The sequence below is a fragment of the Chiloscyllium punctatum genome, chromosome 3, assembly GCF_047496795.1.
Source record: "Chiloscyllium punctatum isolate Juve2018m chromosome 3, sChiPun1.3, whole genome shotgun sequence".
NCBI classification, from domain to species: domain Eukaryota; kingdom Metazoa; phylum Chordata; class Chondrichthyes; order Orectolobiformes; family Hemiscylliidae; genus Chiloscyllium; species Chiloscyllium punctatum.
Window position 1 is genome coordinate 53,569,923 of NC_092741.1, and position 26,071 is coordinate 53,595,993.

The 26,071-nt window shown below is 37.8% G+C and overlaps 1 protein-coding gene across 2 annotated transcripts in view; it reads right to left on the reverse strand.

The window, feature by feature from the left end:
- Positions 1 to 26,071, reverse strand: part of phip (pleckstrin homology domain interacting protein) — a 206,553-nt gene that overhangs the window by 175,884 nt on the left and 4,598 nt on the right. For both annotated transcript variants that reach the window (XM_072553357.1, XM_072553354.1), the window contains exons 5-6: positions 19,490 to 19,640; positions 19,293 to 19,391 (exon numbers count right to left, since the gene is read on the reverse strand). In XM_072553357.1, coding sequence (XP_072409458.1) covers positions 19,293 to 19,391; positions 19,490 to 19,640 — 250 coding nt within the window. The remainder of the gene's footprint in view (positions 1 to 19,292; positions 19,392 to 19,489; positions 19,641 to 26,071) is intronic.

A 26,071-nucleotide genomic window follows, 5' to 3' on the forward strand; every position in this document is an offset into this window, starting at 1 on the left:
AATATGGGTTAAGTGCTGGCAGGTGGGACTAGATTAGGTTGGGATATCTGGTCGGCATGGACGAGCTAGACCAAAGGGTCTGTATCCATGCTGTACATCTCTATGACTTTATGTATTGCACATCATTATGGAAACTAACATTGTACAATTCAGTAAATTAAAAATGTTAATGAAAACAATGATTGACATGGACTCATAACTTCATCAGTTTAACTAACAACTACCATGGCAGTTGACCTGAATTAATTTTGAGTAACATGCAAATTTTTTAGATTAGATTACTTTCAGTGTGGAAACAGGCCCCTCAGCCCAATAAATCCACACCGACCCTCCAAATAGCAACCCACCCAGACCAATCCCCCTACATTTACCCTTCCACCTTCCACCATGGCCAATTCACCTAACCTGCACATTTTTTGACTGTGGGAGGAATCCCACGCAGACACGGGGAGAATGTGCAAACTCCACACAGATAGTTGTCTGAGGCGGGAATTGAACCTGGCTCTCTGGCACTGTGAGGCAGCAGTGCTAACCACTGTGCCACCGTGCCATCTATGAAGAACAAGAGTTACTAGCCTTGGTAGAATTCTTTACAACAGTAATCTGACTGGTATCCAGCATGCACAGGGAATGGGAATGCCAGTTATCCGGATCTGCCGATTATGAGAAATATTAGTGGCAGCTGGGAGAACACAACTCACCACTGCTCCAAGATGCATGTGCATTTTAAAAATGAGTAAGCAAAACCAGTCATAAATACCTGGCCACGATAAGTGATTCTGCCTTTATCAATAAGGTAAATCTTGCACTAGCTTTAATCAAGGCATCTAATCCATCATTCCCTTCCAATTATTAATAAGTCAAGACTTCATCATCCAGATTTCTCATGTAACCAGTGTCTGAGATTAAAAGGAAAATTCCAGGTGCTTGGGATCTTGATAATAGGGATTTTACAGTATAGAGGAAATGAGGGAGAGAGGGACAAGTTAAGAGGAAAAGTTCAGTTAGAAAAAAAGAAAGTGCCGAATTATAAATAAATTATATATGGAAGAACATACTGAATTACAGAATTTGCTGATTGCAGCTGTCTAACAGCTGTGTATTCTATATATGTATTTAATGACATGGTTTTATGTAAGTATTAGAAATGTCAATTTCATTCAGTTTCTTCCCTGTATAATATATATCTGCACTTTGAAAAGCTCACTTAATATTTCAACCATGCTTATTAATAAAGAAAGTGCAGTTTTCCTACTATAGGCGGTTTTTGTCTTGTAAATTGAAGCCATGTAACCAGTGGCGACCATTGTGAAAACCAACTGGTTCATAATGTCCTCACCTGGTCTGGCTACCTGTGACTCCAGTACCACAGCAATGTGGTTGAACCTTTAACTGCCCCAGTGGGCAATTTGAAATAGGCAATAGATACTGACCTAGCTAACAACACACCACATCATTAACTCTTTTTACTTATTTATCTGTTTACATGTAATTTTTATTTAAATCATGTATCAATTCTGCATCATACATTTTGGGTGTCCTGGTTTCCATTTGTGGAATTTGTGATCACTATGAAGCTGTACAAATCCTTGAATTCCACTAAAATATAGTTAAAAAGAACTGCAACCATGAGTTAAAAAGAGTTGTCAATTTCACATGCCCCACCAATCCCCACAATTTGTCCTCTCTCTACCAAACATATCTGCTATTCTCAAAATAATACAACTTGTGGACATTTGCAAACCATCAACATTGCACATTAATCCTGAGACTCAGAAGAATTAAGCAAATGAACTTCAATGTGGATCTGAATACAGTGGAATATATTTTGATCAAATTCATAAGAAAAGGTCCTATTTTGAAAGTCTATTAACAAAGGTAGAAAAGTGGGGAGAGGAAGAATGGAGTGGAATTTTTTTTAAACTTATTTTTTTTATTGGACCTGGGAATCGCCACAATGCTTGCATTTGTTGTCAATCCTTAATTGTCCCTTGAACTGACTGCTAGCCATTTTAGAGGGCAGTGGGTCAACCACATTGCTGTGTGCCCTGACCAAACCAAGTAAGGAAGGCAGATTTCCTTCTGCAGATGTTGATTGTGAACCAGATATTGATTTTAATAAAACCTAACTTTAATGATTATCATGCTGAGAACTGATTTCAATTCCAGATTAATTGAATTTAAATTCCACCACCTGCTGTTGAGAGTTTTGAAGTGGTTCCCCTGGACTATTCACCAGGACATGTGGATTACTAAGTGACATTACCAAGACAACACAGGATTCCTGTAAACTTCCTGAAGGTTCTTTGACAAAATGAATAAGTACTGTGCCAGGTGCATGTCCATCAGGGCAACATAATATCTAAGTATCATTTCTTTCTATTTATGGGCACGCGACAGTCAACTATATCCCAGCCTTTTCACTACTACTGAGTCAAAAACCTAGAATCTCCTTCCCAATGGTATTATGGCTATAACTACATTACATGGTAAGTAATGTAGCTCACTATCACATTCTCAAGGGCAGTCAGGACTAAGAAACAAATGTAGACTTTCTAATAATACTCATGAAAGACTAAAAAAATTTCCTTTATCACCACTCCTACCAATAGGCTTGCACTCTCCTCCTCCTCCTCCAATACAGGGGCAGCAGTTCATATTATCATATTATGTAGACAGCATTTTCCAGGGTTGCACCCCCAACATCCCCAAGGACAAGAGCAGCAGCATAGCCAATGCACTATTACATCGAGGTCACATCCTTAATCTATACTGGGTCAAAAGTTCAAAATTGCCTATTCTACAACACTGTAGAAATACCTATTTGGAGGGTTAGCCAGCAAATAGAGTTGGAGTGGTATAGCCACATTTAGTTTATGAAACTGTAGACAAATAATTGGAACAATATCAAAAATCAACAAGAGCAATTCTGGTACTTAGGGTTTCAAGTTGAGAGCTGAGCACAGAAATAATAATTTTTTGGTGGGGGTGGTGATGTTGAAGGTGGATTTATTCTTTTGTGGAATGTCAGCAGTACTGATAAGGCCACTACTTATTACCAATCCCTAATTGTTTTTGAGAAGGGTCGGGTGAGCTGTCTTCTTGAGCTGTTGTAGTCTATCTGGTATAGGTGTACACAGCAAAATTGGAACAGGAGTTCCAAGTTTTTTGATTCATTAAAAGGAAAAGTGAATGATCAAGAGCATTGATTTCATTTAATTTTGTTTATTTGCTTTTGAATCGAGAATAAATTATTTGAAAACAAAAACTCAGTTTTAAAATTAAATAAGCGCCCAGAAAGTCTATATAGTAGAATGAAGTTTCACCACATAAAATAATGTGTTTGTGAAAAAGGCATCCATCAAAAGCAAATAATGGGCCAATTAGTTCCTTCAAAAGAATTATTGCAAACATACTGATAGAATGGGAAACTGACTCCATAATCAAATGTAGCACTTCAGTACAATACTAATGGGAGGGCAGCATTGTTAGATGGCGTGCATTTGGTAAGTGTTTGTACTGTATTATGATTTTTAGAATTTAAAATAGATGCAGATCAAGTTTGGCTTCAGATCTCTGAAGGCATTTTTTTTAAAAAAAAAGGTCATGAAGCCATTTGGAACTGCGACTCAAAAGTTATGCAATTCAATCAAGTGCCTAACAGGAAACTTATAATGTTAATCAATGGAATGGCATTATCGAGTTGAGGAGAAGATGTGTAGCTGATCTATCACCCTTTGAGAAAAAGAACCGGAAATAACACCAACACCGGAAATGACATCACCAATCCAAGGTAAACTAAATCCATAAATAGATAGCAGGCCATAACACCAGTGTTTCACTGGAGGCTCATTGATGATGCTAACTAGTATAGTGACAAAACATCTGAAAACAAACCTACCAGCTCAGCGAGCAAACTTCCATCCGGATGGAATGACATACTGCTGAAGTTATGATAGACAAAACAAATTTGGAACCATTAGTTTCATTTTTGATTCCAGTTCAGAAGGGTTAGGTTTGTAGAAGAACAGAGACCCTAACATAATGTTGTAGTCTGTGAACTCTCCAGGCTGAGAGACTTGATAAAGAAGTTCGAGTTGTTAGAACTGAAAGAGGATAAAGCCAGCATACCTGGAAAGAGGTTATAAAAACTGTATCATCAGTTCAAATAGAACCAGAAAGAGCCAGTTAACTGAGAATTTAAAGAGACAGAAGTTGTATTTTTCTGGAATTAAAGTACCTGTAATGATACTATTCTAAGATAGGTGGAAACTTTGGGTTTTGCTGATAATGTTAATTTGTCTCATATATGGCTTGATGTTTTTTCCCTCATCTATATAACAAACCTGTGTTCTTATACTAAAGAACATTTGCAGCCTTTCACAAACTTGTTTCAGTGACTAATTACCATGGCAACCAACTGCAAAGATTACACTTATTATCTATCCGGCCAGGTTTCACTCTTGTCAAGTGTTGCTGGGATTAGCTGGAATCATAACAGATCTTTCAGATGAGATACCAAATTGAGATTCCACATGGACGAGTGGGTGGAAGTAAAATGCTAGTATCGACGAGGGTACATACAAGAACTAGAAAGGAATGTTAATTATCTTGATGGGAAAATAAAAATGTTAAGGTAAGTGTTGGAAGTGGTTTGTAAGGAGGGGGAAATATTTCCAATATCCATACTATAAGTTTTTTTTGGTAAGCATTTTTCCAGCCTAGAGAGGAAGGAACAGCAGTGGATTTAGCAGTTCTAGAGAATGAAGTGGGCAAATGGAGCATGTGTAAGTGCAGGAACATTTTGGAAAGAGTGATCACAATATCATGTGGTTTAAAATGGGTACAGAAAATCACAGGAACAATTAGAAGTATAACTACTCAACTGTAAGAATACTAATTTAAAGGGAAATTGGGATCAAAGAAATCAGGCAAATGAGAACTGAATAAAAATAAATTGATTATGTAAAAGTTGAATAAAATTCACACAAGGGAAAAGAAGTGGCAACACTTTCTGGATGACCAAAAAATTGCAATAATTTTCATGGAGTTGGCTTCAGGCCAGATGTTTGAATTTTAAACCTGCTTACTTCTTGGGCTTTACAGAGACAGACTAAGGAATGGCAACCGATCTCTTTCAAAAAGGCAGGATTTTACTTTAAGTATTTTATTTTTGACGCAACTGCTTTGAAGGCTTTGGAGTGGACAGACTTCGAGAAACTCAGCAGTTGAAGTGAGGCAAGGACAGCTTTGCAAAGGAAATAAGTGCCATAGCATGAATGCCACACGTTGCCCAATATTACCAAATTCATCTGAAAAGTCCCAAGTATCAAGGAGCAGACACCCATGTGATCGCACCCCATCCTTCTCAATTCTAGGGGTTCCCTGAAACTGAACCTGCCCTGTTGTGCTATCTGCACAGGAGATTCATTTTTCCATACAGAAGCAAGTTTTTTTTGGGGAGGGACATACTTGCCAGTTTAAGAAGAGACATCACTATTATGTTAAAAAGTTGAAGGAATACAGGTGCTTGGTTCCCTACATAACTCTTCGCCTCTGCTGTCACACTCCAACCTCACTACTATCATCAACATGACCCCTGCCCTCTAAACATCCAGAGATATTTAAAAAGAAACAGGAAGAAAAGAGTCAGGTTCATATATCATATCAAACAAAATTTAGTATACCAATTTTACCAGGATGCTGCCTGGACTGAAGGGCTTGTCTTACGAAGAGACGTTGACTAAACGCAGACTTTTCTCTCTGTTCAGGAGGAGGAAGAGAGAGGTGACCTCATTGAGGTATACAAGGTAAAGAGAGACATGGATAGTCAATGGCCAGAGACTTTTCCCCAGGGCAGGACTGACTGGCATGAGGGGTCATAGTTTTAAGATATTAGGAGGAAGGTATAGAGGAGACGTCAGAGGTATGTTCTTTAGCAAGAATTATGAATGCATGGAATGTGTTACCAGCTGTGGTGGTGGAAGCAGAGTAATTAGGGACATTTAAGCAACTACTTGATATGCACATGGACAGCTGTGAATTGAGGGATGCATAGGTTAGGTTATTTTATTTTAGATTAGGAATAATCCTCGGCACAACATCGTGAGCCGAAGGGCCTGTTCTGTGCTGTACTTTTCTATGTTCTTTGCTTTATGAAAAGTACAATGGAGAAATTAGGAAAAACTAAGGAGGAAAAAGCAGGCATATATTAGCAGGTAACATAAAAAGGATTTCTATCATCTTTTATGAAGGCATGGTAAATTGATTAGGTACCAAAAGGGAAACGTTATTGTGGAGACAGAGTGGATGGCTGAGGTACTAAATAAACACTTTAAATCTGTCTTCACAGAACAGGAGAATTCTGCCAATGTCACCATGAATGATGAGGTAGAAAAATTAAACAGATTAAAAATAGACAAAGAAAGGAGGTACTTAAAAGACTGAGAGAACAAGACAGAAAATTCACCTAATCCTTCTTTGTTGCTAAGGAAATTAAGAGAGGGAACAGTGAAGGCTTTAGTCACAATCTTGGAATACTCCTCAGATAAGGCTGTGATGCAGGGTGCTGGAGCAATGCAATAATTTGTACCCCTAGACAGAACAAAGATGATGGATGAACTCAACTACTACAGACCTAACGTCAATGATGAGGGAAATTACAGAAACGCTGATACGAGTCAAAATTAAACTCATGGAAAAATATGTTTTAATAAGTTGTAACTTGCATGGATTGGTCAAAATGAAATCATGTCTAAGTTGATGAAGTAACAGAAGGATTGATGAAAGCAGTGCAGTTCAGGTTGCCTGCATAGACTTTAAAATGAATTTGATAAAATACCACCTATCAGGATCACATGCAAGATTGAAGCCTGGGGAAATAAAGAAGCAGTGTCAAACTTTGCAATATAAAGAAAGCAGTCGAAACAGGTGAATGATCTTCAGACTGGAGTGAAATATCGAGTGGCGTTCGCCATGGATTCAGGAACATAGGAAATTGGAGAAAAGGACATTGCTACAGAGATAGTGAACGCAAATCTTTGAAGAATTCTTAAAGTCTGAAGAAGTACGAAGGAATTGGAAAACTGCCAATGCAACACTCATATTCGAAAAGGGAGACGGGCAATGAACAGGTTACTATAGTTACCTAGGAACACAGTTATCCCTGAAGGTCAGGGATCTGAGGTAGCTGGAGAGATATGGAAATACCAGGTCACGGCACAGTGTTGCTACTAAATCAACATTTCATTTGAAGCAAGCATCAGGACAGCAGCTATTCAAAATGCGAATGTCAGACTAGTTCTGCAGAGGGTGCTGCTCCGAAGTCAGAAACTACAGAACCCTGATAGGCACAGAGAACTGTACTCTGCATTTGCTATTCATCCTCTGACCTGAAGGCAAAAAGTATTAGGTGCTTAAAATGATTAGATTACTCACAGCGTGGAAACAGGCCCTTTGGCCCAACAAGTCCACACCGACCCGCCGAAGCACACCCATCATTCCCCCTACATTTATCCCTGCACCTAACACAACGGGCAATTTAGCATGGCCAATTCACCTAACCTGCACATTTTTGGACTGTGGAAAGAAACCCACGCAGACACTGGGAGAACGTGCAAACTCCACACAATCAGTTGCCTGAGGCGGGAATTGAACCCAGGCCTCTGGTGCTGTGAGGCAGCAGTGCTAACCACTGTGCCACCGTGCCCCCCAACATTCCATTCTGCAGCACTAACATTCCTTACGAGCAAAGGAAATTACTAAATGTGTAGGAGGCTAAAACGTGACCTTATTGAGGTTTATACAATCAGGAGGGGCATAGGTAAGGTGAATAACAAGGGTATTTTCCCCCTTGGGTGGGAAGGTCAAAACTACTGGGCATATTTTTAAGGTGAGAGGAAAAAGACTTAACAAGGAGATCAGGGACAACTTTTTACACAGAGGGTAGTTTGCATAGGAGATGAACTGCCAGGGAAAGCGGTGGATGCAGGTATAATTATACCATTTAAAAGTAACTTAGATAAGTAAATTAATAGAAAAGATTTTGAGGGGAAAAGGGCCAAGTGCAGGCAGGTGGGAGTGGTTTAGTTTGGGAACTCAGTCAGCCTGGACTAGTTGGACAAAAGGGTTTGTTTCCATGCTGTATAACTATGACTATATTCAAAGCTTCTGTTCTCTTTATGTTACCCCCCAACAATGAAGTTAAAAGTAGTTCACATTAAAATGATCACTACTCCTGGATAGAGAGGCCTGGCTTGAGGTCCCAGAGGTGTTTAATAGCACCCCTGAGCAGATTGCTTTGAGAAAAATATGGTTAATTTTCTTTTTATTTTCAAAACCAACCACTCCTGCTTCTGAACTGTAGTGGTTATTATATTCACTCAACAAAAGAATGGACTCTGATTCAAAACCAAACAAAACATTTGCCTCGGACCTGCCTGTGGCAGCATGGTAGTGTCCCTACCCCTGGACCAGGAGGCCCACTAGGAAAATAAAAGTAGTTAACTGTTAGGGTTCTTGTGGCGTAGTGGTAGTGTCCCTACCTCTAGACAGAGGGGCCTGGGGCAAGTCCCACCTGCTAGAGTGTATAATAATGTCTCTAAACTGGTTGATTAGAAGAATAGGTTAATTTTTAAAAATCAACTGTTCCCCAGTGCATTCTCTTTAGCTACAAAAATAAAAAGGAAAATTGAAGGACCTTTTGTGGCACAGTGGTAGTGTCCCTACTGCTGCATTGGGAGACCCAGGTTCAAGTCCTACCTATTCCAGAGGTATGTAAATCATTTCTGGACAGGTTAGTTAGGAAAAGCACTTAAAAGGAAAATTGAAATGCCATTTACATTAAATTGAAACCCTTAAAATATGGTTCAAATTAATACTCAATACTAAATTACCTTAATAACACAGAATCTTCCCTGGTCTTCAAGAACTTTGGTCAGACTCTACTCCCTCCAACCACTTGGGAACAATGTGGATTTCACCAGTTTCCTAATTTCCTCTCTCCCTACCTTATCCCAGATCCAATCTGCCAGGTCAGCAACACCCTCTTGACCCGTCCTATCTGTCCATCTTCCTTCCCATCTATCCACTCCACTCACCTCTCCCCAACTTCATCTACCTATTGCATTCCCAGCTACCTTCCCTCCAGCCCCACCCCCTCCCAATTATCTCTCAGCCCATTGGGCCACCCCCTCATTCCTGATGAAGAGCTTATCTTGCTCCTCAGATGCTGCCTGACCGGCTGTACTTTTCCAGCACCACACTCTTCGACTTTTATATCCAGCATCTGCGGTCCTCACTTTCTCCCATATTAATCTATTTGGTCTGGTTGACAAATTTGTTTAAAGATGGTCTCCACTTCCCTCCTTTAGAGAGAGAGAGAGAGAGTGAGTTTCAATACTGAAGGTAGACAAGCAAACAACTTTGACTCCCTGCCAGAGTGGATCTAAATAAAAGTTGGGAGTAAAGCATGTGACTGTCACTAAACTATAAAATTGTTACAGTACAGAGGGAGGCTATTCATCCAATCCTGTCTGCAATGGTCTATTACCCAATGATAATCTCCTGCCTTTTCCCCATATTCTAGGACACTATTTTTATTAAAATCATCATCCAAAACCCTTGTGAACACCTCACTTGAAGCTGCCTCCACCATATTTCCAGGAAGAACATTACAGACCCTAACTACTTACTGTGTAAGAAAGTTAATTCTCACACACTCTTGCTTCATTTGCACATTGCTTTAAATCTATGGCCTATTATTCTTTGTCTAGGCAGGAAAAGTTTCTCCCTACCTACACTATTCAGCCTGCTCATGATTTTGTAAATGTCTATCAAATCTCCTGTCAGTCTCTTCTCTCCAAGGAGAACAGTCTTAACTTGTGCAATTAATTCTCATGTTTTGAAGTTTTGCATTCCTGGAACCATTCTTGTACATCGTTTCTGCACTGAGGATGAAGCTCAGAATGAATGTCCAAACGTTCCCTTCCTCTCTGAAGGAACGCTGCAATCCTCCAAGTGTTACACCTCACTGGGGTAGCATGCTGAAAATCATGCTCCATTATTCCCAGAGGTGTTGCAGAAGTTAAAGATTTATTAAAAGTATTCAGGGTGACAGAAAACACAGACCGGGTGTCTGTACTTAAGATTGACCACAAGATTCTAACTACAGGAAAACAGTTATGAATTTTCAACATATAACCCTGCTAGGTAAAACTCTAACCTATTTATAAATTCTGCTCTACTTGCACTCAGACACAAAAAATGTCAAATATGGAGGAAAAGACTGGAAAGGCAATTGAATAATTTCTCTACAGAGTTGCGGAGATAACCCTTTTGGTTTGTCAGGACCTGTTGCTCCTTGATCTTCCTCTTCCCGGTACTTTCGCTTGCTTACGGGAGACACAAGGGTCTGAATCACACACATCTCTGACGTGGTTATATGAGACGCAACCTATAACAATTAATAAGAGGAAATAAACTGGCTTTCTTCAGGTTTGAGGAAGAACAGCTCCCTCCTTTCCACAGGTCCAATGGCTTCTGATCAAATCATTCCCACTTGCAAGCTGTTGAGCTACCTGGGTGCCAAATGCATTGTTGCTGACAGACAGAAGGGCTCTGTCCTTGAAAACAAGTCCAAAAACTAGTCAGATACCTGTTGCTGGCCAAACCACCATTTGTATGCACCCGTTGGCTCCAGTTCACCCGCAACTAGGCTTTCTCTACTGCTTGAACAGAAAGCAAAGTAAATAACACATACAATGGTTTCAGGTAACTTGCTTTTAAACAGTGCAGCAGTCCTTTCCACCATCCTTCATTTTTAAAACATTCAGATTTCAGTCCACAATCAAAAATACAGAAATATATCGAGTCATGATCTGCACACTAGACAGTATGACAGAAATGCAGGTATGCCTATTGCAAGCAGTGGTTGACAATGCAGGGGTTTAAAATGACCTAAGCACAACATCAGCAAAGAAAACACATACTTGAAGACTGCTGAAAAGTTATATATTTTGTCAAAGCCTCTGGAGACACCTCTACCAAGCAGCACACTTTTCTCATACAGTATAAAAAATGATTGTTTTCTTTTCATATTGATATTCTTTTGAAATGTCCTGATGAGTGTAAGACAAAAAAAATGACAAAATGCATCTTATTTATTCCCCAGAAAGACTCAAATTCAATATTAACAATCATACCGGCATGCTGCCATAATTGTATCCTAGTGCCCTCTAGTGTATCAGCAGGATAAGGGGTAACAACATCCTGTTAACCACTCATCTTCTCTGAAATAGACATCTTGAGTACAATGACCCATTTCACCATTTAATCATTATCTTGGAACCAATACGACTGCAAACAGTGAAGTTTGGAATTTCCCAAATGTAGCATATTTAAAAAACTGACCATTTTGTTACATCGCTCTCTGCTGCCCAGTTTGTTGGGAAAGTGAAAATTACGAGAAAGTGAGGACTGCAGATGCTGGAGATCAGAGTCAAGAGCGTGGTGCTGGAAAAACACAGCAAGTCAGGCAACATTCGAGGCACAGGAGAATGTATTCCTGATGAAGGGCTTATGCCTGAAATGTCGATTCTCCTGCTCCTTAGATGCCGCTTGGCCTGCTGTGCTTTTCCAGCACCACACTCTCAGAAGTGAAAATTAATTCAACAATGGCTGCTCTCCAGTGAATCCACACAGTTCTTCCTCAATGGAACAAAGATGGCAACGAAAATACGATGAACCTTTCTTTGGCATTTCATTTGAGCAATTATGTACTGATGACCATTCTATCACATTTTCGGAACTCCTAACAGCAACTTTGAAGAAATCTCAGCAATTTGAAAGGTTTCTGAAAATGCACATCACTTTCAATTGCTTTGTCAAATAAAAAAAGGCAATGATGCACTTTTGGGCATTAGGGAAAAATTCAATCCTAAGAGGACTGATGAAATGAAGGCTGCAAATTTGGCAGAAAGCAAAAACAAGGAGCTTTCACTGATGCAATAATATTTTCCTCACCAAGATGGAACCAGATGCTTCTGAGATGGTGTTAAAACAGTGTTGCCCAATGACCCTAATATGCTGAAGTTAATGAGAATCTGGACTCACATCGTGGCACAACTGAGATTTAAATTACACCAAAAGTCGTGTTCTGTCAAAAGGAAGTAGTTGCAAAGTGAGGCGATTGCAGATTACATTATCAAATTTAACAAACTCTCTAGGTTATATGAGTTAGAAATTAACCTTACAGCCACGTTCATGGGAGACCCAAAGGACAATGAAATCCAGGCTGAACTTGTGGATGAAGGTAATAAGCTAACATGAAAGGAGGTTTGTGTTGAAGCCACAGTCATGCAAGGTGGCAGAAAGACAGAGTTGCAAATTGCAAGGGAGTTATTTTCCAGAATTGGAAGGAAAAGTCCATGGATTTCAATGAGTTCCAAGCCACAGTAGAGATCACTAAGAGTACACTAGTCATTGAGGATGCGTTAAGAGAGCAAATGATGGCCTCAGAGCAAGGAGGACCAAATGATAAAATTAAGCATGACAAAGATAAGATAAAGGTTAAGATACAGTCAGTGTTTTATAGAAATGAGACCAGCACCTCATGCACAATTAAAAGCTGGAAGAAAGATAAATAGATTTGAAAAAAAACAGGCAATTTGTCCACTTGCATTTGTGGAGACCACACACAATTAGTAAGTTATACTTACCCTCAATCTTTTGGAATAGATTTTTTTTTCTAATTTAACCAATGGAAAGGTTTTCAGTCAGATAGATTTCTCAAATGCATACTTGCAATTAAAACGGACTAAGAAGAGCAAGGAATTGTTTACCATTCATTCACACAAAGGGCTTTAATCATTCTGAACGGCTACCATTGGGATGTGTGATGCTTCTGAGCAGCGTGGATCAGGTACAGTGGATGCAAGGAGTGTACTGTTTCATAGATGGCATTTTAATTTGCAGTAAATCAGAGAAAGAGTACATTGTGAGGTTGAACAAAATCCTAGATTGGATCAATAACATCAAAGCAAAAAAGCTTCATGGCATCAGATGTAGCAGGCATGTGTCACCAATTAGATAGCAAAATTATCCATCCAATGCAGAAAGGGTTCACGTGATTTTGAACTTATCTAAGTTCACTCCTGTCCTAGCAAACATGCTCACTCCACTGCATCAGATGATCAAAGTTGGAACATTTTGGGAGTTGTCTGTGATGTGTCATAAAGCATTTGAAGAAGTGCAGAAATGACTGGACTGGAGATGCCATTTCGAACCTTGGTTTTTGAATGTGCTCAGTTAGGAGTTCTCAGAAATGGAAAACCGCATGGAGAAACCTACAGCATATGCTTCACATACTTTAACATAGTCAAGGCAAAACCAAGCAAGTTTAGAAAAAGATGCTAACAATCATACATTGAAAACAAGAAAACACAGTACAGCACAACACAAAAACAACCATTTCAGCCCACCATCTCTGTTCTGCCTACCAAGATGCTATTCTAAACTAATCCCATCTGCCTGCACATGGTCCATATCCTTCTATTCCCTTGTTGATCACATATTGATCGAAATGCCTCTTAAACACTGCTATCATACTTGCTTCTACCACCTCCTACTCTCTGCTTGAAAGACATACTTCACACATCCCCTTTAAAATTTCCTTCTCTCAACTTAAGACTACCCCTAGTGTTTGACATTTGCACGCTGGGAAAAAGACTCTGACTATCCACCATATCAGTGTCTCTCATGACATTATATAGTTCTATCAGGTCACCCCTCTGCCTCCAACACTTTCATGAAACAATCTAAGTTTGTCCACCCTCTCCTTATAGCTAATGCACTCCGATCCAGGCAACATCCAGGCAAATTTCTTTTGCACTCTCTCCAAAGCCTTCTCATCTTTTCTATAGTGTGGTGACCAGAACTGCATGAAATACTCCAAATGTGGCCTAACTAAAGTTTTACATAGCTATAACATGGCTTAACAACTTTTATACTCAATGCCCCGATCAATGATAGCAAGCATGCCATATGCCTTCTTTAGCATCTTATCTATGGTGTTGCCACTTTCAGGGAAATATGGACATGCATGTCAAAACTGACGAGCACCCAACATGGTGTATTCCACATGGCTAATTTTCACAAACACTTGTATGGTGGAAGTCCACTTTGTTAAATGTTGGTTATTCACGATATTTTAGTCATAATCGCATTGTTAATTTTATTTCCAGTGACATGGAATACTAAAAGAAATAATACATAGTGTGCCTTTATTAAAAAAGCTGCAGAGTCTAAATGATCATCTGCCTGACCACAGCATTCTGTATCATTGTTCCACAACTGCTCACCAAATAAACATTTGTTATCATTCTGGGGATTGACACGTCTTTAAATAATTTACTCCCACCACTACCAATTTAGCAAAGGTAGATTTTTTTTAGCTTCTAATTTACACTCAAACTACCAAAATCTGCAGATATATTCCATAAAGTTCATTAAAACTACAAAATATTCACAACTAGTCCAAAACATTGAAAACAATAACATACACAAGTTTAAATACTGTGTATGTCATCTGATTGTTACTACAAATACCACAAATGATTTTGAAAACAAGTGTCTCAAACCTACAAATTGTTCTATAAATTAAGCTGGTGATGGTTTCCACCCAACTAGTTATCCTACTGCTTCACTTCTATCTATAAAGCTGAAGGTCTTAACTTCACTAAATGAAAATACATTTAAGAAAATCTGCAAATTCTATTCAAATAACACTGTTGAATGTGCATATTTTTAAAATATCCTATATTCGCTATCTATGTTTTACATCAGCATCACCATTTTTGGTCTGTCTGACTCTCTCTCTCATGCTGCCATTCCTAAAGTAAAGCATTTTCAGCAACAATTGGAGCCATTTCAGCTCTGGAATTTACAGATCCTTGTACCTAATTTCAAAATAATACGAATAGGGCAAGCTCCCCAGGATACTGCCAACATTCTTGACCTTCTAGTCAATAGTAATTTTCGAATAATTACCTACTATTCTCTTCTTAGTTTGCTTCTGATCACCCCCTTTCAATCTTTAAATAATTCCCACAACATTTTTGTCTGTTTTCAAAAGAGATCAACCCTGTGGATTATTTCAACCATCTCCTCTCATCGACAACAGGACAATTCTGTCATCTGACTGAACTTCATATGGCATGCAGAAAATTACGTATGTTCAATTTCATCATTTTAAAGGCCTCAATCGGATCATCTCTAGGTCTTGTATTCTTTTAGAGAGAAGAGCTCAAGGCTACTCAGTGTTTCCCAACAGTTAAAATTTCAGTTTTGTAATAATTCTCATCAATTCTTTTCAGATTTTCTGTAGTGTTTCTATACCCTTTTCTGTCATATGGAGGCCAGAACTGCGGTCCAAACTAGATTCCACTGATGTTGAACATAAGGTCTTGCTTTTGAATTGCCCGCCTCCAAAAATGAGCCTCGTGTTTGTTTATTTGGTATCTTTCTTTTGCACGTATATCTAATTTTGTTTTTAAAAGTTATCACTGCATCTGCACCCATCTCTTCTATGATTTTGTCAATTACCGTAATTATGTGTTCTCCAGTTACCAACCTAACTAAAACTCTGAACATGTATTAAGTCTCCCTTATTCCAAACAGTATTCCAAACAAGTTTCCTGCTTGTTTCCTGCTTCTCTAGTCCCTCCATATGGCAAAGGCACCTCTACATCTTATGCCTTTTATATTGTTCACCACCAGCCATTTTGTTACAGAATGGCTGCTGATTGAAAAATAAATTGTCAGATATGCACTATTCAAAGTCAAATTCAGATGTATCCGACACAGTTTTGGCACAGATAGGTCCCTAACCCAAGCTCTTCAGCAGAGAAGTAGAGCAATACTTCAAGATTTCTGGTTTCATACAACCTTTTCTGCGATGAAATATCTCCTGACATCCACTGAACACACCAGCTGAAAATTGCTCCCCCCATTAAAGTTCTTGAGTAATTAACATTTCTCTACCATATTAAGTCATTTAATCATCTTGAACTACTAATTTAGATCACCCATTAGTTCACTGTGGCCAAGGGAATGGCCGCCTAGTCTTGGCCACCTTTCCCCATAATTTAACCCTTTTAAAACTACTTTCATTTTGATGAATCTGTGTAGCATCCCATTCAAGTGAATTTAATCCTTCCAGAGATTAAGTGCCAAGAAATGAATGTGATCTCTCAACAGGATCTAACCAGAGTTCTCACAACTATTACATGACATCCACTCCTTTGCATCCCAGCCCTCTATTAACTTTTTCTGCTCCAGCAGTTTCTGAAGAAAACTTTTATTTATTCGTTCTTTGGATGTGGGTAACAGTGGATGAATTGCGGTCCCAATGTGTCACATCTCTTTGCAGAATTAACTTCCTACTTCTCACATCATTCTGATGAATCAAAGTTATCCAGCAATTTAGTGATCTGTACGGTACAATTGCAACATTTAAAAGGCATCTGGATGGGTATATGAATAGGAAGGGTTTGGAGGGATATGGGCTGGGTGCTGGCAGGTGGGACAAGATTGGGTTGGGATATCTGATCAGCATGGACGGGTTGGACCGAAGGGTCTGTTTCCATGCTGTACATCTCTATGACGTTCTTTGAATGGCATCCAAATTGCGGGACAGTAACCTAACTGTGGTTGAACCAATGCTGTATTCAAATTCATGGTTATTTATTGACCAATTATTCTATGGCTATTTATGTCTGTAAAGCCTTAAAATGTTTTTAGCGGTATTTTTTCCAAATGGTTTTATCTCAACAACCATTCAGTACACAGATAACTAGAATCCCTTTGTCACTATCATTGTTGAGCAACTTTTATTGGTACATACATGTCATTCCTACATGCCCTCAAATGTTTAAACTCTAGTTCATGGCAGACCTGAACTTAACACATGTATACCTGCCACATAATATCATGTACAAGCTTCAAGACACTTTTCATGCCATTCAAAGCATCCTGGGACCCGGTGCACCACAAGCCTGGCTGAAACATTACTATGGCGGAGACCTCCCCACCAAAAACAATAATATATAATTTCCTGCTACTCTACCACTTAGACTAATCCAGAACAACTGATGCCCTGATCGTTACTTGTCACTGCACTAAGAAAGAGGAAGAAGAAATCTCCTTAAAATTCAACAAATTGGAAAAGGCAGTGGTTTACTAAAAGTTAAACTAATAATGATTTTTAGCAAAATAAACACTTTGAGAGATGCTGTGCACAAACAGCAAAACTGGTGAAACACTTCTTTGTTGAAATCACTGATCAAGCTGTAGCAGAAGTTTTAGTCTATGCAAATATCAAAGTCTATGATAATTATCTACAAAACAATTATGACTGCTTTAGTTTGATAGCTCATTCACCCAAGCAAGGAACAAAGAAAGTGAAAACAGGGGCTTTATCATATGCATATAACCTCAGAAATTTTCCTATGAAACTAATTTTGAGCAATTTTATGACCAACTTTGGTAAATATTTGGTCTTTTCTTTTAATAGGGTGTGTGGAAGGGGAAGGCAGGTGGAAAGAAGGAGTTCACACAGTCAACATGATTCCTCCAATCTTTGACTTTACACAACCTATTAACAATTATAGATGTAATTTCCCATCATTTTAAAAGACACTCAGACTTATTGGGGTGATGCCACTGCAGGTTCAGGATGACTGCATGAACCAATTCTTTTGTTTCATCTTCTATATTTTGCTTCTTTACTCGGGCACTTAATCTTGATATCAATATATTGTTTAATTTTTTTTTCTGAAACATTTTTGAAACCTGTCTCTCTCACATGGCTGGTTTGTAATGTTCCCCAAGTATTTACTGCCCCTGACAATGTACAGACATAGCCATTCAACTTGAAGCACCATTAACACCACTATGCTTGTAGTTAATCTTCATCAATACTTTAGGCCATGTTCAATTACAGACAAACCTCTTCTGCTTCTGTCACCTGGTTGCTAACCTTTGGTGCTGTTCTTTGCAGTTAAAATCATAAAACAAACTTGGATCAGCACAAACTTACTTCTGCTCTACCTTAACTAAATTACAGAAATTTAAATTTGATACACCACAACTGCAACTTTTTAGCAAGTTCAAACATTTTACAAAAAGTGATATACCTACTTGTGTTTCTCAAAAACATTGCTTGTATGTTTCAAAGAATTACTTTGAGATAGAAAAAGAAATACTTCAACCACACTTTACACAAATTTCTATAAACAGCAACAAGGTGAATAACTAGTTAACCTGTTTTTAATGGCTTTGGTTGAGTGAAAGGTGATGCAAAAAGACCCTGGGGATATACCTGCACTTCGCGAGAGTATCATGGGATATCTACTATCTGGTGGAACAGGCAAACAGGACTGGTGTTTAACATCTCACCTGAGGGGCTACACTGCTGATAATGCCATGCTCTTTACCACATTCAAACAACAGTTTGGGTGATAAGTTTAAAGTAATGGAGTGGAGCTTGATTTCTAAATCTTCCAACTAGTTTGACTTGTTCAACTTTTCTGATCATTGACCATTATCACTAAGCAGTTTCCAACCTTTATTTTCACCAAGTTTATTCAACAAAATTCACTGTTCACTGCTTATAGTTAAATTAATTATCTTGTTCTATAATTTATTCCACTAATCAACATTAAAATTGACATAATCCCAAAGTGTGTACTAAATTTCTTGACACAATCTCTAGAAATTAAAAGCGTACCAGTTTGTATTAAATTTCAGTTTCATGCATGCTGCCATGCAATGACTGTTCATTCCTATTATTTATATTCAGAGACTTTGCAAACCTTATCTTATTGCCTTGTCCCATTAATAGACAGAGAGTGTCTTAATGTCCTCAAGAGCCAGAATTCCAATTCTCAAGTTCACAATGCAATGTGGACAGTTGTTACCCAATTTTAACTGGGTACTAACTGACAACACAAACCTTCTTATATTTCAGCATGAAATACTAATAAACTGACACCTCATTGACACTACCTGTTACTCCATCACTTTAATACAAAAGTAATGATGTTTTTTTCAGTCAGATAGCTCAATTCGACATTCAAATATATACTTTCAGGAAAATAGGTAAACCATACACTTCACCATATGACACCTAATAATGGAAAAACTTGAAGGCTACGCAATTGCACCAGTATTGCCAGCCCTCAGATAACTCAATGAAAAATGCAAACTGAACGCAACATAAATGTAAAAAAGCATACCTATATTAGGTGGGCTGCCATAATTGATTGGTGGCTCAGGGGGTCTTCCTCGATGCAATGCTGCAAGTGCTGATCCTTTCCATACCACATGCTTACAACCTGTTTTTGTTTCAAATATGAACAGAAATCCAGAATCACTACAAAAGAAATCACCATGAAAGATGCATAATATTGCTTTGCTCCTGAACTGTTCATACTTTTGTTTGTTCTAAGCATAGACTGTCTTCCAGCTCCCAGTAACGAATGAACCCCTGGAACGCTCTGTGGAGTCTCTTTTTCTAAGAGAGGTCCAAGTCGCTGACATATTTGAAGCAGATGATCTGGAGCTACGTGTCTATGAGTCTTCACCTTTTTAAAAAAGGAGAAAGAAAAGTTGTTGTCAGAAATAACCATGAGAAGTTATTAGATACTAGGCTTCATGCACTTTAAAAGACGACTTTTGCCGCAGTAATAATGGTTAAACTGTCAATGTTCACCATTATCATTCCTCTTAACGTAATGGTGATTCTGGAACACAGATAGGCACAGTTAATAACAAAAATCAGAAGTAGTTATCAATGATTCCACATTTCTTCACAGGGTATGCTATTGAAATCCGCACAGCCTACAGTAAAAAGGTTCATTGAATTGTCAAGATCTTGCCCTTTAACGCTTAGAATCTCAATTCTTAAAAAACACTTAAAAAACGATCTTGATGAATGAGGTAAAGCTGAATTGTTACTCCATGTTCAGACTATTTCTGAAAATTTCAAGGGTCTTAAAATGTGATTTTATTATTTGTTGAATATCAAATTTTTGAATTCTGATCAAAACTACATAATTAATAAAATACACAATTCCATTTTTGCTTTAATCCCAATTTTAAGTCCCAATCATCATTTACTTTTGCTCTTTGTACAATGACAGTAAACTGAACACTAATCAATCTATTTTATTTCCTGATTTGGTCTGTACACCTGGAGATTCCCTGATTAATAGATGTTTACAGCTCAGAAAGAAGCCATTAGGGCCATCGCATCAGAGATGTGATTACACAAATCCTATTTTCCAGCTTTTGGCCTGTGAGGCTATGGCAATTCAAGTATTGCCCGAATACAGTTTAAATGCTACAAGGGGTTCTGAAACAAACACCCTTTCAGACAGTGAGTTCCAGGTTCCCACCATCCACCAAGTGAAAATAATCTATCCTCAATTCTCCACTTAGCCTTGTGCCTCTTAACTTAAATCTATGTCCCTGGTTATTGACCCGTATACTCATGGAGAACGTGCCTTCCTATCCAAGTCCTTTGTCATCTATACACCACTAGCAGATCCTCTCTAAACCTTTGCTGCTTCAAAGAAAAGAAACCCAGCCTAGCCAATCTTTCCTCATTGCTCAGACCCTCCAGCCCAACCAGCATCAACATTGTTTTCTCACTCTCGTATTCCAAGCCTCGGCTATTACAAGGCAAGTAAATCATTCTACCAGATTCAAATCGGTGTCAGGAATGAAAACATTTATGACGACTAACATCGGTATATCTTTGCAGACTATTTTCTTTGAGGTCAGCAGCAAGTACAGTCATTTCATTGTGACCATGAAATCTAGACCTTTGCTCTTTATTTTAAAAAATCTGTTCACTTTTTTTCTTTTCAACGATTTTTCATTATAAAAAATAAAGACAACATACCTTCATCTTACCAGGTACTGAGTCATATGTTCATGTATGCATACATTATATAATACATTTCTTTCCCTGCTCCTCCTTATTTAGGGCATGTACCCAAGTAATATCTCCAGCTGACACACAATGCTGTATAATATATCTAGTTATACACAAGTACTTGAGAACACAGTTATGGCCTTCATCAATCCTTTAAATAAAGTTTAGGGCACTACGACAGAGATCACATGAAAAACAACATCCAAAAAAATCTGAATACCAAAGCATTTCTGGAGATCGTAATATTAAATCTTATTTTCATTGTTCCTCGGCTTAGAATACATTTTGGATACAAAACTTGGTGTTGAAGAAGAAAGCTGTAAATTAAAGACAAATGAACTGATCAGTTGGGCATAAAAATGCTGAATTGAAAATCAATCCTGACAGTGTGCACCAATGCAGAGAAATGCAAACAAGGCAAGAAAATAAGCATTAAACAGTGGAATAGTGAGAAGCATGGAGGAACAGAGGAGTCTTGGAATACAAATCCTCAAATCCCCAAAGGTAAAACAGGCAGTTATAGTGGCCAAGATGACATACAGTATGTTTTTATTTACTGGCTAAGCACAGGATAAGGTGGTTATGCTAAAACTGTATACAGTATTTCATCAGATCACAGCTACAGTATTGGTTACTACATTACAGAAAGGATCTGATTGCTTTAGCGATGTTATAAATACAATTTACTAGGATGTTGCCAGGATCAGAGAATTTTAGCTCTGAAAAAGATTTGATAAGTTTAAGGTTCTTTTCTTTGAACCAGAGGAAGCCAAGAAAGATTTAACTGAGATGTGTACATAATTATGAAGATCCTCGACTAGGTAGATAGGAAAAACCTATTTTTTCCTTTGCAGAGCAGTCAATCACCAGTGGCACAGATTTAAATTAGCTGGCTAAAAGATTCAACAGAGAATTGAGAAACCTTTTCAACCAGAGAATGGTGGGTATCTTGAATTTACTGTCAAAGTTAGAGGCAGAAACCAAGTCACATTTAAAATACACCTGGATATATGTTTCTGCATTGCAGTAACCTCCAAGACTATAGACTGACAGCTGGAAAGTGGGATTAGGCCAAATACATTTTTCTCTTAGCATTGATATGATGGATAAAATGGTCACTTTCTGCCCGTTAGTTGTCTAAGTTTCTACTTGTGATACGTCAGGATTAATGCATTATGGGAAAGAAAAAAAATGATTTTTATTCGACTGAAATCCAGAAGAATCAACTGAATTTACTTTATTGGATAAACTGTAGATTAGGATCACCTCAGGATACATTGAAGGCAGAGTCCTTTGGCATCACACATTGACAAGCAATGACAGTGAAGCAAAATAATCTCTGAATGGCATCAATGCAGGCTAACTATAACAAAGGTCCCAATATCCCTAACAAATGATCAATTAAAATACTTCATTTACCGAAACAATCTACATATTACAAATTTTAAAAGCTTAAATCAAAGACATCACAGTCTTTTAAAGCACTCCTGAAGTGATTTTCTTTAATACACAGCAAATTCTTCAATACAAATAGGAAGCTTATGTCACAAGGTGATTCACCGCATATGTTAAATATTGATCACAGAAAGTGGATTTGGCTTATGCCAACACCCAATCGCTAACAACAAAGATTCTTCGAAAGAGGACAGTAAATACATGAAGAAGATGGCATGGAGGAGATACAGAGAATTTAAGGTCAAGGTTCTTGGAGATTAAAAAAAAGAAAAAGAAATAGAACCAAGACAAAATGGAATTATGAAGCGAGCCGACTGGAGAAAGAAAAATGACAATTTGGAAAATGAACAGTTGTGACAAGTCTATTAATCTATACATCCACATGTACATGGTTTATAACTGTAATAGGCAGAAGTCTTCAAAATAGAGAACAAAAATTTTTGTTTGGCTGCTTGAGCAAACGTTGTTAAGAGCTTCTACAATAATAATAATAATAATGCTTTATGGGGCTATTCTCCTTCTGGTTTGAAGCAACTACATATTTCTTTGCAGGAACAAAAAAAACCTAAACTGTTAGTAAAAATTAAAAAATTGATCCAAGACTATAAAATTATAATAGCCAGTAAGCAAAACCTGATAAACAGCCATACAGAATGCTCTACAAATTATTTCTGTTCTGTGCACAACTGAAATGGGCCAATTTCATGTTGATGGTCATCAGCCAGGCAACAGAATTTGTCAATATCCTCTGGTAGAGGCCCAAGTCAGATGGAGAGGTCGACCTCATCTGCACAACATCAGAAATCTGCAAACGTCTTGCTGATTGGGTGAGGAGCAAGATGGAAAGTTGGTCACTCCCGTGCAGAACTAAAATTGCAGTTCAGACTTAGAAAAGGGAGGAGGATGCAAATATGGCAGAAGTGGTACAATCCAGATTTCATTTGAGTTCCACCTAGCCCTACAAAAGGAATATCAAAACCACAGGTAATTTACGATAAAGGGCTGATTTGGCCATCTCTGCCTCATACCTTAAACGGATCATGCAGGCTCACTGTCATCCCAGTTGTATTGGGACAGAATCCTAATTTTATGTTTGATGATGTTGGTGACAGGTGGAGCAGGAACAGCACCAAGTTATAAAGTCAGCACTTCAATTTTTGGCATGCTTACCATAGGATATGGCCCAGAATAAAGAATATCAAATGTACAATGCTGTCCCATACCACCTTCCTACTCTCAACAACCTGATGGGACAATAGAGTCAATTACTACAGACACTCAAAATTGAATAACCCTTTTAGAACCACCAAGTTCATTTTGACTTGCACCAGAACAGCTGCAGGGCCTCCACAGTATCTACTGTTCTCCAGGACCCACAAAGGGAAAAATGGTCACTTAACTTGGGCCAACAGTCTCAATACTGTAACCCAGCAAAGGCCAACAAAATCAAAAGGTAAAATTTGTACAGATTTTTTTTTGAGAGAGGTCATTATGAATGTTTATGTCACAAACCATGTTTATTTGATAGCTTATTTTGCTGCCTAATGAATTTGCTGTCAAGCGAATTTATAACAGACGAATAAGATGTTCATTACAACAAGCAAAGAAAATAGCTCTGCACTACCCCAAAATGTAAACATTTCAAAATTGCTTTTCTAAAAAAAACCAAACGTTTTTTCCAAGCAACATTGATGCAAAAGTACAGAACAATTACAAACAGTTAAATAATATTTTCTGCTATTGGAATACAGACTTGCTACGATAATAGAAAAATTGAAAAGACACAAGCACATGGGACACTAAGATTGTAATCAATGACAAGTTTTTTTTAAAAAACTATAGGAGGATATTATTTTAAATTTGAGAAAATAAATACTGGAAAATGATTTCCATACGTCATTAGCAGGCGGTAGAAGTTAGGAGAGGAATCTTGATGAGGCAATGGGGGTTTTGCCTGCTGACTGAAAAGCTGATAAGACATCCGCAATGCCTCTTTTTCAAGAAGGCTCAGAAAACCACTGTAGCAAGACAACCATTGGGCCGACCTTTGGACCAACATCCCAGGAGCAGAAAACGTGTTTCCCCGAGATCTCCAGGCACAGCGTCACAGAAATTGATGATGGGTACTCCCATCCAAAACTACATTGCCTGGTCTAACTAAATGCCCTTCCCATCTCCAAGTTCACCAAATATGTCTGAAGAAGGTACCATCTTAGCACTTTGTATTGAAAATATGAAAGTGGAGATAAATTAAGAATTATTTCCATACAAAAGATAGCAATATGCACCATACTTGCAATTACTGTACTGAACGGACAAAAAAAATGAAAAGGACATAGAGTAAGTAGATTTAAATAGATACCCATGTAGCTTATTCTGTCTGAAATTTATACAATTTTAAAACTTACTTACTCTGCATCACTTGTGTTCTTATATCTGCTGTGCAGATTTAAAAATATATTCTGAGAAATTCACCATTAAAACACTTTAATTAGCCATGAGAAGAAGAAGGTTATTTTATGATTTTTGTGATGCATCATTTTATATTAATACTTGGCCTAAGGCAAAAAGGTCTTGTAACTTAGCTGTTTTAGCACATCTCTGATATCTTGCAAAAAACATGCCAGTTAAAGTCCCCAACAAACTGCATTTGCACATTAATACTACATTTTTAAGTATGTTGTTTGTCTTTTCAAAAAAAAAATCTACTTATATATGTTGCAAGCAAGGATGTGTAATTGTAGAGATGCAACTTCCACGAATGGTTTTATCACACTTAATAAGCACTTGTTAGTTAATCTATTCACTCATGCCATAAATAATAGGCTTCTACTGGAGAATACATAACATGCATGCGTGTAGTATTTTTGTTAAAATTAAAATCATAGTTCCATTTTGTGATAACTGAAGAAAATTCAAATTTTGATTTCTAAAGCACAAAATCACTTAAAATGTGATCTCATGCATTTTATGAAATTAGTTCTAAAAGAAAGGAGACTCCCAAAAATACAGACCATTAACAACTGTAAATTCTCAAGCAATGCTCCAATATGAAGCTCAAATATGTATTGGCTCAAAATTAACGAAAAGCATTCTTCAGTTACGCAATCAAAAGCAAGTAAAAAGGGGTATGTGCTATGACGGTAAAATTTAATCCTGCAGATTTTGCACCAACCTGGAGCAAATTAGAGGTAGACTTCAAGTTAAAAAGAATGCACAATCCTTCAGTCACGTTTTAAATTTAAAAAGGACACAAAAACTGTCCAAAACAGATTTGAAATTCAGTTATTTATGCCATAGCACAAGTTAACTCTCCGTAGTTCACATTTGATTACATATCACATATCTATTAGTGAGTTCAGATGGTAGCATTATGTCACAATAAAACAAATAGGCAGAAGTTTCACCATTCAGAAGTATTCATAGTTGAGCTCCAGCTGGAAATACTAAGCACTTTTGTTAGTCTCTCCCAAGAATAATGAGCAATGAAAAAGGATTAAAAGAAATTTAGGCTTTGCTTTATCCTTAGAAGGTTGTTCCAAAGATGCATTCCCATGATGGTGTACAAGATTATGATACGCAAAACAGAAACCCAGGAATTTGCCTTAAAATTGAGAAAGT